This window comes from Plasmodium berghei, assembly GCF_900002375.2.
Source record: "Plasmodium berghei ANKA genome assembly, chromosome: 9".
NCBI lineage: Eukaryota > Apicomplexa > Aconoidasida > Haemosporida > Plasmodiidae > Plasmodium > Plasmodium berghei.
The window spans coordinates 626,367-641,864 of record NC_036167.2 but is presented as its reverse complement, the minus strand read 5'-3'; the positions used below and the strand labels follow the sequence as shown (position 1 = coordinate 641,864).

Genomic DNA, 15,498 nt, shown 5'->3' with positions numbered 1-15,498 from the left:
AAAAATAGTAAAAAAAAACTAGCCAAAATAAAAAAAAAAAAATATTTTGTTTTACTTAGCTTTCCTTCCATGATAATAAAAAAAGAAAGGAAAGAAATAATGTAAAATTAAAAAAAAAATATGGATAATAAAAATATAGATTTTGAGGTTGAAAATAATTTTAAACATGCAAGTTTTTAAGAGTTAAATAGTAACTCAATAAAAATGTGTGGCACATTTTGTATTTCTAATTATTCCGCAATTGGAATATAATACGTACATCCCACAAAATGGCAAATATATCCACTCTATATTAGTGTAATTATTTTTTTTATTTGATTAAATATGTTATTCTTTTTCTCTGGAAAAAAAGGCATGGAAATAATTGTAAATAAACTCGTTTTTAAAATAGTTATCTTGATTTGGTAAACCTTTTTTTTGATCGTTTTCGAAAAAAAAAGATTGACTAATTGATATTTCTTTGATATTTTTTTTATTCAAAATTTTTATAAAAAATAAAGGGAATATTTGATGGTAATTTTGTTCATTTATATAATTTATTTTTAGTTTTCTAAATTGGGTTTTAAAAATATAATAAAATTGAATAACATGATAAAAATATTTGTTGCAAGTGTTTATGTCAGTTATAAAATTATTATTCCTTACAAATTTTATATATTTAAAAAATATATTTAATGTTTTATATATATAAATGATATTTTTTATTTCTAAATTTTTACAAGTTGTATGTTTATTTTTTCGTTCAAAGAAATTTAAGTATTTTTTGTTTCCTTCTTTTTTATTTTCATATTCTAGGTTATTAAATTTGTTAGCAAATATTGTAGAACTATTGCTAATTATATGATTATCCAAATTATATTCATCTTTTTGTTTATCACAATTAGTGTGCTTTTTTGTTTGTAAAATATTGTCATGTCCTAATCCCTCTTTTCTGTGGTTTTCAAAATACCATAATTGATTTGAAATAAAAATAATATAAAAATTAATGCATATAAAATAAACATCCAATTTATTATTATACGAATAAGATAGTAGTGAAAAATTGTTTAATGATACATCCTTTAAATTATTAATAGATGTAATATATAAATGAGTCAAATATGTTTCTGATATTTTATATGCAAAATTATTGAGATATTCACAATACATCTTATGAACTTGTTTATAATCATTATTGTGAATACTTATAAATAATAGTTTGTTAAAAAGATAAAAAGAATTAGCAAATATAGAAATATCAAAATAATTTGTATAAAAATAAACTAAATCTGAAGATCCATCTTTATATTTATAATTATTCATATTATTAATACTATTTTCAAAATTTTTAGATTTATCATTTATATAAATGATATTCTTAATATGTCTATTCATATTCACAACACATTTTAAATAGTAGCTATAATAATTATGTGTATATATTTTTATTAATTTTTCTAATGTTTGATATCTTTGATCTGCCTCTAAAATATTATTTATAAAATTATTTATTTGCAAACATATTATTAAAAATTTATATATATCCACAAAATGGCTTACATAATAGTTTTCTTCTTTTATAACATTAACATCGTTGTTTATTCTTTCTGATTTTTTTATTTGACATTTTTGTTTTTGTAAATTACAAAATATGCCAATCAAATATAAAACTTCATTTATTATTATATCAATAAAATCTTTATCATAAAAATATAAATTTGTAAAAGAGGATGAAAATAAAGAAATATTTTTCAAACTTATTTTTATTTTTTCATTAATACTAGTATTACTATATAGAAAATTTTCAGTATAATGTTCAGACAAATATGTAGCCACTTTTTGAATATCTCTATATTTTATTTCAATTTGTTTATTTTTATTAAAAATGTTTGAATTATTTATAAATCTGTAAATCCATTTAATTATATAATTTTTATTACCATTTATATATTCACTATCATATGTTATGTTATTTCCAGTTTTATTTTCTAAATATTCTTTACGCATATTTTTAACACTATTATAAATAAGACTATTGTATTTATTTATTATTTTTCTTTTAAATAAGGATATATTATTTTCATTATTATTAAACATAAAATCATCAATATGAATTTGATTGGGTTTTGAAATCATGTCAATTATTCCTGTATATGTTTGTGAGGCTTCAGGTTTACATTCATACATTTTATTTATATAATTTGATATAATATTTGATTTATTTTTAAATATATTTTTATATTTTAACATGCAGACACCTTTTAAGATTTTTATTTTTTTATACTTCTTCATATTTATCTTATGTTTATTTGTTATCTTTTTTTGTCTGCTAGTTTTAACTAAATCATTGCAAACCGATTTATCTGTATATTTTTCACTTTTATACAAATCTGTAAAATAGTCAAGAAAAATAAGAAAAATTGGCAAACTAGTAATATGAAGCAGAAGCAGAATAGAAGCAGAATAGAAGCAAAAGTAAAAGAAAAGAGAACAAAACAAATGAAATAACAGAAAAGAAATTATTACCATTGAAATATTTGTTGAAAATCTTTCTATTATAAAGTCGGATAAAGGCAGGATGAAAACCATGAAAAAATTTGAATATAAAATCGTTCCATACATATTTTTTCTTTTTCTTTTTATTATATAATTCATTTTTTAAGTCTAAGTTATGATTCATTTTGTTTTTTGTATTAATTTTACTTTCCTTAAAGCACTGTACATTCATATATTTAGTATTATATATTGGTTTATTTGTGATCTCATTATTTATTTTTTTTTTTTTTTTTAAATTTTCCAAACGGTTCTTTTCCGTTTCACTATAACTAAAATGGAGACACCTTTTAGTTTTTTCTTTTATTAATTTATTACAATTTTCATAATCATTATAATGTTTCAAATATTTGTTGACAGTTTTAGAAAATTGACAACGTTGTTTAGTATTCTTTTCATTATGTATAATAGGAAATGAAATCGATCCTTTTGTTTTGTCTACAAACTTTAAATTTGAATTTTCATGTTCTTTAATTTTATCGATAATTTGAAAAAAACCAATATATTGATTTTTTTTTTTTTTTAAAACTGGTATATCATTTTTTTTTAATAGACTATTATATTTTGGTATTTGTGTGTAAATCAAATAGAACTTTATTCTTCGAGACAATTCATTTAATTTAATAACATCACGATAATAAGATACACCCATATATATAAATAAGGTTATATACATGTCTATATATTCAAGATTAAATAATATAGGGTTTTTCATTTTATTGTAACTCACTATTTCATTATTGACAATATTTAAAGGATTTATTTTTAGTTTTGTTTCTTGTATATCTAAATGTAATGGTAAATGTGACAAGTTGTTTATCTTTTTATTTTTTGTTTTTTCATTTTGTTTTAATTCTTGAAAATTTGTGTAAATGTGTCTTAATTGATCATATTCTATATTTGGTGAATTTATATTTTGATTTGGGCCATTTGATTTGAAGAAATTGTTTTCACTTTTATGATCAAATATTAAATTAATTTTATCATTTATTTGTGAATATGATTTTTCCGAACTAATATATGTACTAGATTGATTTTGCGAAATATTTGTATACACATTTTGTCTTTGATAGTGACTTAAATAATTTATTTGAATATATTTGTCAAAAATAAATTTAAAAAATGCTTTATCAAAATATTTGAAAAAGGTTAATACTTTTAGGATGTATAATATATTGTCATAAGTATATTGATAAAAAGATTTAATAACAATAGTTAAAATATTTTTTAAAATAGTTGTATCTTTAAAATTTTTTTTTTTTTTTATTTTTAAAATAGCTAGTATGGATTTTTCTGATAAATCTGTTTGATGTTTTTCAATATACTTTTTAATAAATAAAAAAAAACTATTTTCTATTTTTATGTTATTATATAATAATATATTTATATATTTTATAAAATATGATTGATCCATTGCATTTATATGTCTTTCTATATTTTTATGGATATTTTTAATTAAATTTGAAAAGTTATATATATTATTTTCTATATTTACAATAACTACATTTAATAATAAAAAACTTTTATTTAATGTCAAATGACCAGCATAATAACAACACATGTCCAATAATCTATTATATACTTCATTTTTTATATTTGCTTTATTTAAAAAATATACAAGATATATAATATATTTTACATCTTTATGATAATAGTCTGTTTCTTCTTCAATAAACTTTCCATATAACGATTGTGTAGTAGTTGATGAAATATGTTTGATATACGAGTTAAGGTAAATGTGTGAATTGTTGGATTTTATCTGTTTAGTTTGGTTATTTAAATTCATGAAATATATAAAACAATCAAATATCTTTATATATTCTTCTACATATTTTAAAGTTGGTATATAATTTAAAATAGAACAATAATATAAATAGTACGATATATTTTTTTTATTACCTTTATTTAATTTACATAACCAATAAAAGTATTCACTTGTGCATTGTAAAAAAATTAGATTTTTATATTTTTTTTTTGCAAATATTTTTAATATAAATAATATTTCATTGTCATAATATCTTGTTATATTTTTAATCACATATTTTGTAATAAATCGGTATTTATATATATCATCATTTTCATTTAAATGTTTTGCATATCTTAAAATATACAACTTATTATTATAAATATCATTATCAGAATGTTCTAAACTATTTATCCCTTTTTTAATTATACTGTCTCTTTCTTGTTTGGCTTTTCCAATGTTGTTTATATCACACTCTATATTTTTTCTTTTTTCATTTTTACAAAATATGTTTTCTTCTCCATTTTTTATAAATTTATTGTCCCATTCTATATTATTATTTTTTTTTTTTTTTGCTATCAAATCAAATATACTATCATTCTTAATAAACTCTGTACTACTAAATCTGTTTATCCTAAAAAAATATAAAAATTCTCTTTTTTTCGTTTGGATATTTTTTCCAACAGCTTCTTTACCTACTATTAAATATTTCATAATTCATTTCGTCTAGGTTTAATGTTTTTCGTTATTACAATATTCATAAATATGTGTGCATATATATATCCATATTTTCTTCACACTTTATAAATTTTATTTATTATATATCACCATTTTATTTCTCGAAACAGAACAACTTGTATTCCACGCATGAAGGGAATGATAAAAGAATTGTGGAAAACTATATATATGTACACGCATATATATACTATTTAAACAGATAAACCCCAGAACGAGAAAATATCAATATAGCTTATTTACTCATTTATACTAGCACAATTCATATAGATAGGAATACATATTTGCATTATACATATATAAATGTTTAAATCTGATAATTATTTTTGTACGCCTTTTTATAAAATCAAACTATAGAGTTAAAAAAAAAAACTTACAATTTTTAAAAAATGTTTAAAATTTTAAAAAATAAAAATAATCACAAAAAATTGAAATGACCCAACAAAATTAATTATTAAAAAATGTATGAAGAAATAAGAAAAATTAGAAGGAATAAATCAATCACCTATTATTTTATAAATATGATGAAATTTTTTTTATAGCATTTTATGATTGATTAAATTTTGCCGTCCTTATTTTATTATTCATTCGGTTATTATTCATTACTAGCATATTTATTTATTCATTACTAGGACATTTACTCATTTATTTTAGCATATTTACTCATTTATTACTAGCATATTTATTTATTTTTTATTTTCCCTTTTTATAATTCAATATTTTCATTTTATTTAAATATGAAACTCGTTTTCTACAACGGCATAAACTATAAAACTGAAACCATAATATTTATTCAATATAAAGATTTCTAATATATTATGATAAAATAGTGGTATTTCCTATAATTACTAATTTTATTACTCGAAACATATGCCTTTTCTATTTTCTTGCGCAACAAAATACATATATGGGCATATATAAAAGCTACTAATATATATATATATATATGTACATATATAACTAGATATTGCATCATAATATATATATAGTTTTATTTTATAAATGGATAAGATAAGACATTTCCTATATATTTCTATTCGTATAGCACATGAATAGAGAAATAAAATGTAGGAGGATATTCCGGCCAAGCAATTAATTGCGAGTTTAAAAAAAATATTATAATGAAAGACCATTTTCTAAAATATAAAGTGTGCACATTTTTTTATGTTTAATTTGATCAATTCCTTTTTTATGTTAAAAAGGGAGTACAAAATGGATATATGCATATATATATAATACCAGCCAAAATATTATGTATAATATGTAGTATGAACTATAATAGACACAATATGGACAGACGGGGCAGAATGAAGTAAAACAATGCTAAGGCAAATACACATTGGAATTAAATTTTTTTTAACAATGAAAGGAAATAATAATTCTTAATATGAGTAATACAAACATAGACACAAAATTCTCATGAATGATAAACTACTGTTTGTCATTCCTTTCATGATCATACAATAAAAAATGACCAAAATAAATTTTATTTTTAACAACAAGGAAATAATTTTTTTTGTTTACTTCTTCTTTTATTTACAGTAGGCATTTTTCTAATGCTACATGCATGTCCTATTTTAGGCATTGCAGAATCTATGTTTTGGTTTTGATTCATATGTTGCATATACATTTTGGGGTTATTCATATTTTCGAATATAGGCATAGGATATTGCGAATTTCCATAATAATTGTTATTATTATGCATACTTGTGTTATAATCTGTGTTGGGAAAATTAAAACTATTTGAATATAGCATTGTTTCTGTATCTGGGCCTGGTAAATTGTTAATATAATCGGTAGGAAACATGTCAGAAGTATTTGGATTCATATACATAACCTCACCATTATTGTTATTAATACTATTATCATTGTACCCTTCTATATTATATGGCATTTGATTAGCTTGAACACTATGTTGAGTATTATTATAATTCATTAAATTTCGATAATTTTCAAGCCCAGTAGTATCTAAATGAGTTTTCATTCCTTGCATATTCATAGGATCAGTTAGACGTGTCTGCATAGCACTATGTATTGGTATTGTATTATTATAACGGTTTAAGGATTGCTCTAATTTGTATTGATCCATTACATCTGCTTTATATTTATCTCCATCCATAACATACTCATTATTATTATACCCATTTTCCAATCCTGTTCCATTCATTAAATAATTGGCATTCATGCTGTTGTATCCAAAATTTTTTGCATTTATATTGTATTGAGGATCTTCCATAAGTCTAGAAGAATTTAGAGTATTTCCTATATTATATGAACCGTCCATATTTATTATATATTTGTATAGAAATAAATGAAAAGGAAAATCACAAAAATAACAATTGCATAAGAATGAAAAAACGCGAGAAAATAATCCTGCAATTTGAAAAATAACAATATAATTTATTATTATATCTTTATTTACATATAAATATAAAAAAAATACGGGCGATAAAAAAACAAAACTAAGAATAAAATGATATATCAACAATTGGCATGTGTATATATATATATTCTCGTTTTTTAAATAAATAATTTATATTAGTAATAAATTCAACTACAAGCTTTGCAAAATACAATTTTAATGTAGGAAAAAAAATTGTAACAAAATAAATCCTAAGAAAAATATAAATTCATAAATAAATATTTATTAATGATTAACAATTGATATACATTAAAATAATTAAACAATTTGGAAGAAAAAAGAAAAAAAACACACACACATTTTAGCTTGTTACAAAAAAAATGAAAAAAATATTTATCTTTATATAGTAGGTAGCTTTTATAAGAGTAAAAAAAAATGAATAAGACAGGTTTTGGTTTTAAAAATATTAACAGACAGATTTATAACAATATACGCACACATATAATGTATGTATGCAGATATATTCTTGCATATAATAATAAGCATATCATAGGTATTTATATAAGACAGAAAAAATAATAATGTTCAAGGAAAAATTAATGATTATTAAATAATAAATATAAACAATTTTTTTCTTTTATATAGAACTATTTTTAGGAATTCATTTTTTTGAGTATTTCTGGTATAAATTATATTTTCACTAAATGAATTATTTTCTCTATACTGCACACACTTTAGGTTAAAAAATGTCTTACATACTTTGCATGTATGGAAATGTGTAAATATTTTATGAACAAGAAATAATATTATTAACATGCGATATCACTAAAAAAAATCACCATTATTAGCTATATAGCTTAAAACTATATTTTTATTTTATTATTGTTCCACTTTTTATTGCTATATTCTTACTGGTCATGTAGAAATATAGCGTTAAAAGAACAAATGCTTTACAAGTCACCAAATATATGCATAAGTTACACAGCTGTATTAGTCTAATAATTTAGATTTTTTACATTTTGTTTGATTATTACTTTATGTATTGTCAATTTAAATTGTTATTTCAAAATGTGCATATGTGTGCGTAGGTGTATTATTTATAAAAGAGAAAAAGAGAAAATAATGCAAAATAAAGTAAAATAAATAAAACAAAATAAAATAAAATAAAAAAAACTTTTATATGCTTTCCTAAACATTCTAGTTAAATAAAGCTTGTCTCACGGGTTTAAAAAAAGGGTAATACAACCCCTTCTATTTTAATAAATACTCCCTATTTTATAAAATTATAATAAATAATTAAACATAAAAATAAAAATAATGCGTAAAAATTAAAAAGGTGTATATTTTGAAAGGGTCTACAAAAAATTATTATGAGTATATATAATTGCATAGTAACAAAAAATTAAAATACAATAAATTAATGATATAAAACAAAACAGTATAAGTAGTGTAAACTCGTATTCACAATGATGATTAGTTAAGTTCATTTGGTAATTTCTTCAACTTTTTTTATATCATATTATTTATAAAGTTCATATTTGTATTGACCCTTATGTCATTTGAATACTCTCTATAAATATTATGAAAAAACAAAAAAACAGAAACAATACGATATGAATAAATGTGTTATTATTTGAATCATTCTTATATTTGTATTTATATTTATATTATTCTTTAATCTTTTTATGTAGAATAAATTGTTTTATAATTGTAAATCCAAAGCATAGGAATTTTATTGCGTCTTTCGTTATCTTCGTCATTTAAATGACATTTCATGTTGTGCTATAAAAATTAATAAAATAAAAAAAGTTTAGTGATATTAAAATATACATATTTTATTAATATTGATAATATTATTTATGGTTTGATATGCTTAAAAATAAGTATGTACATATACGAGCATGGTTATAATTTTTTTTTTTTTTCGAACTTGTTTAATAATATTTAAATCGCTTTGTAGTTGGTGAATAGAAGCACTCAATTTCCCATTTTCATTTTTCTGATATAAAGAATAAAAAAAATATATTATAAATGATACTAATAATGAAACCCCAAATAATACAAAAATTATTATGCATTGCGCTTACTGAGTCAAGATAATGCTGCCCCGATTTTGGTATTTTTTTCTGTATTTTAAAAAATGAAAATGACAATATAAGAAGAAATAAAAACGGAAACAAACACATAAACTAAAAACTCAAAATTTATTGCATGAAATAGAATATATATATGTATTTTTTATTACCAAAGTATTTTGATTAAAGCCAATATTGTTGCCTAGAGCCAGCTTCTTCATTTGTCCATTTCCACTTAAATTGTTGTGCGCTTGAATATATGACGAAGTTATGTCTGGTACTCTTTCGTCAAAACCATCATATCCAAAACGATCATACTTTATTCTACATTGAAAAATTTAAGAAAATACTATAATATAAATTATGTAGACCGAAGTAACATGGGCACATATATACAAGTATAAGATAAACATTACAAATTGTGTCTTTTTTTTTATATGAATTATACTCATTTTCTCCTTCAAATAAAATATAGTTTTCACTTTTTTCTTTCTCCATTTTTTTTAAATTAAAAAAATTTTTAATTTATATCTTATTTAATAATATGAAGATACAAATATAAGGACATTCTATTTGTTTGATTTTTAATATATATATATATATATATATATACATTTATTAAAAAAATTATACAATACAAATTAAATGCCATATATATTATTTTTGCGTATTTTCTTTAAATACAACATCATATAACAATATATTTTTTTATGGTTTACAAAAAAATTTCATTCAGCTAAATAGACAAAAAAAAAGAATAAGCGTATAATAAAAAATGAAGTCTTAATTTTCCACAAGGGAATTAAATTATATAAAAAAAATTATAAATTATATTATTTTATTATATATATATTTTTTTTTTTGAAACATACATATTTATGTAAAAATATCACAAATATTCGCATTATTATGGTTGTAAAAATGCCAATAATAAAAATGATATACTTAAAAAATTATTATAAAGCATTTCTTAAAAAAAAATTAATATATATAAATATATTAAAATAATGCGTTGATTAAATATGTATTTATAACAAATTTATATAAGAATAAATATGTCGTTGCATGTTTATTGTTGATTAATTCAAGGGTTTTGTCTATTTGGTATTTTTATTTCCCATTATTATTTGTTCACTTGTTTATTCATTTATTTATTTTATTTTTTTATTATATTTACAAAACATGTTAGCTAGCCATAAAAGCTTAAGCTGGCTCACATAATACGCCCGTCTATTTTTAATACTTTTCGATATCTTGGAAAAAATAATAAATTATGTCTTTTATCATTGTATAATAAAATGTCAGGAATTTATATCAAACAAATCCCAATTGTATATGTAGCGTGCAAATTGTGAGAATGCAAAAGGAATAAAGTTTAAAGGTAACATATATATACTTTCCTTCTCACATGCATGTGTAATAATATATGGATATAAATTTATGAACAAATATATGTGTCAATGGTGATATCTAGAATATATCGGGTGTATCGGGAAATTTTCGATTTTTCTTAGTTTCCCAATATGTGTTATTAAATAGATATATTTCCTTGTCCTTATAAATAGGATCTTTATTTTTGGTAAACCATTTAGGTTTATATGGATTATTTTTTGTAAATTTTTTTGCATTTATTCGTTGTTTATTTTCCAATCGATGTTTTTCATTCATAGCAATTTCAATATTTCCATTTTCATAATTTCTTTGGTCAGGTCTAAATCGGCTATCAGTGCATGCTATAGAGGCTCCTTTTGACCTGTCATATTCAGGTGAAATTTCATTTAATTCCATAGTCATATTATTAAAACCATAATAAAGTTCATTGTTTTTTGGTTTTTCTTGTGCTTTCCAAACACATATAGCATTTAAATTATTTATATTATCTTCATAAAATTTCCAATCAAAGTTGTTAATAAATTCATTTAAATTATTTCTATTAAAATAATGTGAATTTTCTGTTCCATCTTCATTAAAAAAACATGTATCATAATTTTCTTTTTTTAAATTTTTTACATAAGCAATATATATTTCTTGTGACCATTTTCCATAAATAAAAAATATCACATTTTTAAATCGATCACATACTATTCCTCTTATTTTATGTATTTCATTATCAAACCATCCTTTTTTTAAATAACTAACAATAGAAAAATCACCATTGTTATGATTTCTTATTAATATATTTCCATACAATTCTACCCATATTTTCCCAAATATTATATTATGAATAATCATATTAGCTCGTTGATAAGTGTAATGCTCGGTTTCATATTTTTCAATTTTCTCATTTTTTTCCTTTGCCACCTCTTTATTGTTATTATGAATGTTGAAATTGAATGTGTTTTCATTTTGATTTTCTTCGATATCTACAGGAAATAAATTATTTGACGATTCCTTTTTCCTAATTGTTTTCGAGTCTATTTGTTTATTTTCATAATAATAATTATTATTTTTTTTATCAATATTAATATGTTGGTTTGTTTTTTTTCCACTAGTTTTGTCTATAATTTTATTATCAGTTAAACTAGAAGATTTAGTAGTAGCTACATCTGAAGTTGAACCCAAATTGTTTTTTTTGAATCTTAATAAAAGATGACTATATCCAGGTGTAATCACTTCAACAGATTTTCCCAATATCTGTACATTTACTATAATACTAGCAAAATTTTCCATATACTCGTTATGACAATGATATGCAGTAATAGGAGGGTGATGAACAACTTGCTCAGATAAAAAATAAAAATTTCTGTGTGTTAATTCATATGTTTCTCCTAATAATGGATTAAAGGGTTTAAATGTTCGGCCTATTACTGAAGCATATGGAGATATTGTAAATGCTGCTACAAACGCTAATCTACTAGTACTTTCTATTTGATTAGATGCATGTTTTAATAAATATATATATTGAAAATCTTCAGCTAATCTTTGAAGAAATGAAGAAGGTTCATTTAAATAAATTGGCATACCAATACGTGATAAATCTTTTCCAATACAATCTTTTAATAAAGACCACATACTTATTTTTATATCTGTTCTTGGGCTAGGTAATTTTATTCTTCTCTTAATACTTTTATCTGTATATATGTCTATATTCCTAAAATTTAGCGATTTTTTATTTTTTCGATTGCACATATTTATTAGCATATTTGTATCGTCACTTTCACCATCACTACTACTCATACAATTTTTCATTTTGTTATTTTCACATTTATCGATTGAATAACATTCTTCAATTTTTGATATCAATTTATCTTTATTTTTTGCTTCAAATTGTTTATTTTTGTCATTATCGTGTTGAATTGGTATTTCTTTTTCGATTTCTATCCTGTTAATCGATTTTCTGTTACCATAACATATTGTTTCTTTTTTTTCTTCATTATCCCCATTTTCTTTGTGGTTTTTAATGTTTTCATAAATTTGGTTGTCTTCAATAGCTATTTTTTCCATATTTGTGTTTTCTAAATTAACGCTGCTATCAGCTATATCATTATCATTATTACTATTATTATTACTATTACCATTATCATTATTACTATCATTATTACTATTATTACTACTACTATTACTATTATTATTATTATTATCGTGTTTACAAATAGTTGTTTGCATATACGTGTTTATAATGCCATTTTCTTCACCGTTATAAGAATCGTCATCATCGCAGTCAAAGAATAAATCTTTATCATCACTTTGTTCTATCTCATCTTCAGTTTCTTGATTATTTCCAAAAAATAATGTTTGAATTTTTTTTTTTTCTTCTTTTTCTTTTGAATTGTTAATATTTTTTTGAATATCTTTTGATTTTTCAAGAAAATAATTTTCTTTAGCCAGTAATTTTAATGACTTGTTCATAACTTTTGATTGCATATTTTCTTCTTTTAATAAAATTTCGGAGCAGTTAATATATTTTTCAACAACAATATCTATATATTCAATTGAAGAATATAGTTTATATAATAAAATAGATATGTCATCATCATTAACTTTTAAATTATTTTCTGATTTTATTTTATTTAAAATTAATTTAGCTTTATCATATTCTGAATATTCTATTAAATCTCTAATTATTTCTCTTAAAGTAACAATATTTTCCATGAGACAAAGTGTTGGATTTTTATCTTCAAAATCGGTTGAATTTATAAACAATTCTTCAATATTTTTTATTTTATTTTTCATTTTATTTCTTATTTTCCCTCCAATATTCTCTTTTTCTTTATCTATTTTTATTTCTTGTATTTCATAGTTAGGTATGCAAATATCAGAAGCATGTTCTTGAATTAATTGTCCTTTCGTTTCGATTTTATCTTCACAAAAATTAACATCATTCCTATTGCTCTTATCACTAATAGTATCATTGATAACTTCCTCATTAGTTGTTCCTAAAATACCCGTAGCAGACTGTGTTTTCTTTACCTTTTCATTGCGTAATGCTAAATTGGGGGAATTCGTATATTCATTATTTTTCAAAACATAACTTATCGATTGTTTTTTCATATATTCATTAGTATTTTTAATTATATTTTTTAAAAATTCAGAATTTGTTGAAGCATTTAAATTATTAAGATGAGTATAATTCTGTTTTTTATTGTGTGCATAACTTCCTTGTGAATAATTAAGTTGAGCCCTTTTAAAAGAGATATACCATTTATGTTTATCTTCTGGAAAATTAGCTTTTAAATATAATATTCCTTGTTCAATTGTATCGATCTCAAAATGTAAAGGGTCACCAGGGCATACCCTTATTTTGCAATGAGATAGAACAAAAGTTTCTTTAGTTGGTAAATATTTATCGATTGAATATCTTAAAATTCCATTTTCTAAAACAAAATATCTAGGTCTATAATTCCCTATTATATTGGTCCACTTATTTAGCCATCCTTCATGTATAATTCTTTTATCTCTACTGTATATTTTTCTTTGATCTTGATTTATATTATCATTAGTTCCCATGTTCTCAAAATGTGTCTTATTGTTTTTTTGTATATTATTTTCAGAGGATATACTTGTTAAGGCATTTTTTTTTTCACTGAAAAGCTTTAAGTTTAAATATTTACCACCCAGCATAGTTTACCTTTTTTTTCGTACCCCCTGTTCATTATACGCTTTAATTCAAATATGTCTGCGCATGGGGATATACATGTATATTTTTTTACTAGCCCACTCTCAATTATGAAAAAATTCTTCACATGAATATATATATATATTTACTGTCACTAATATGAGGGTACGTATATGCACACACACTTATATATTATATGTATATATATATATATATATATGGGTATACATTTATATATGCATATCCATCTATTAATTTACCAACCTATGTCTGAGTGTGTAATCTTCCTGTAATGTTCATATTCATCTATTTTTCAACCCTCGATTAGATCAATATAATTACCCTTTTTATTAATTGCTTCACAAAAAGGAATACAATAAAATGAATTTTTTATGTAGAATTATTTTCAATATGTTTTTACGGAAAACAAGACATTTTCGCAAAAAAAAATAATAAATAACATAAAATAATTAATAATTATGTAAAAAAAGTAATATACATAAATGAAAAAAATATATTATGAACGTACATATATAAAAGGGAAAATAAAAAATACTAATGGGGCAATTCGACCTTTACATACGCAAAAATTAATCTTATGGTAAAGAACAAGAAAAGGAAATAAAAAAAAAAAAATGAAAATAAAAAAGAAGGAAAAATTTTTAAATAATAGCAAATAAAATTATAAGGAGGTATTACTAAAATTACCATAAATATGAATGTGTATATTTATTTATCATAATGTGAATAATAATTATTCCAGTGAATAAAATATATGAACATAATATTTAATATCTGAAAAATTATGGCATGTTCATGCTAATATTAAAAAAAAAGTTATTTTATATAACAATAATAAAGTATTGCTATGTATAAAACATAACTTTCACTATTCATTCACACATTTTCATAGAAAGGAAATATATATTATATATATGTATTGATACAATAATATATTTAAATTTGTTAATATTATTCATGCTATCAATACATA

At 21.4% G+C, this 15,498-nt stretch overlaps 4 protein-coding genes across 4 annotated transcripts; all 4 read right to left on the bottom strand.

Moving 5' to 3' along the window:
• Positions 1 to 327: 327 nt before the first annotated feature.
• On the bottom strand, positions 328 to 4,990 carry PBANKA_0916800 (conserved Plasmodium protein, unknown function; the record flags this gene model as incomplete). Its single annotated transcript, XM_034564755.1, has 2 exons — positions 328 to 2,369; positions 2,506 to 4,990. 2 exons carry the CDS (start codon positions 4,988 to 4,990, stop codon positions 328 to 330), a joined length of 4,527 nt encoding a protein of 1,508 aa, XP_034421520.1.
• Positions 4,991 to 6,503: 1,513 nt separating this feature from the next.
• PBANKA_0916700 (conserved Plasmodium protein, unknown function) lies at positions 6,504 to 7,295 on the bottom strand (the record flags this gene model as incomplete). Its single annotated transcript, XM_034564754.1, has 1 exon — positions 6,504 to 7,295. One exon carries the CDS (start codon positions 7,293 to 7,295, stop codon positions 6,504 to 6,506), a length of 792 nt encoding a protein of 263 aa, XP_034421519.1.
• Positions 7,296 to 9,056: 1,761 nt separating this feature from the next.
• Positions 9,057 to 9,946, bottom strand: PBANKA_0916650 (conserved Plasmodium protein, unknown function; the record flags this gene model as incomplete). The annotated part of the gene is made up of 5 exons (XM_034564753.1): positions 9,057 to 9,155; positions 9,304 to 9,372; positions 9,461 to 9,499; positions 9,619 to 9,772; positions 9,897 to 9,946. 5 exons carry the CDS (start codon positions 9,944 to 9,946, stop codon positions 9,057 to 9,059), a joined length of 411 nt encoding a protein of 136 aa, XP_034421518.1.
• Positions 9,947 to 10,918: 972 nt separating this feature from the next.
• PBANKA_0916600 (oxysterol-binding protein, putative) lies at positions 10,919 to 14,509 on the bottom strand (the record flags this gene model as incomplete). Its single annotated transcript, XM_034564751.1, has 1 exon — positions 10,919 to 14,509. The coding sequence occupies one exon, from the start codon at positions 14,507 to 14,509 to the stop codon at positions 10,919 to 10,921; it is 3,591 nt and encodes a 1,196-aa protein (XP_034421517.1).
• Positions 14,510 to 15,498: the final 989 nt, after the last annotated feature.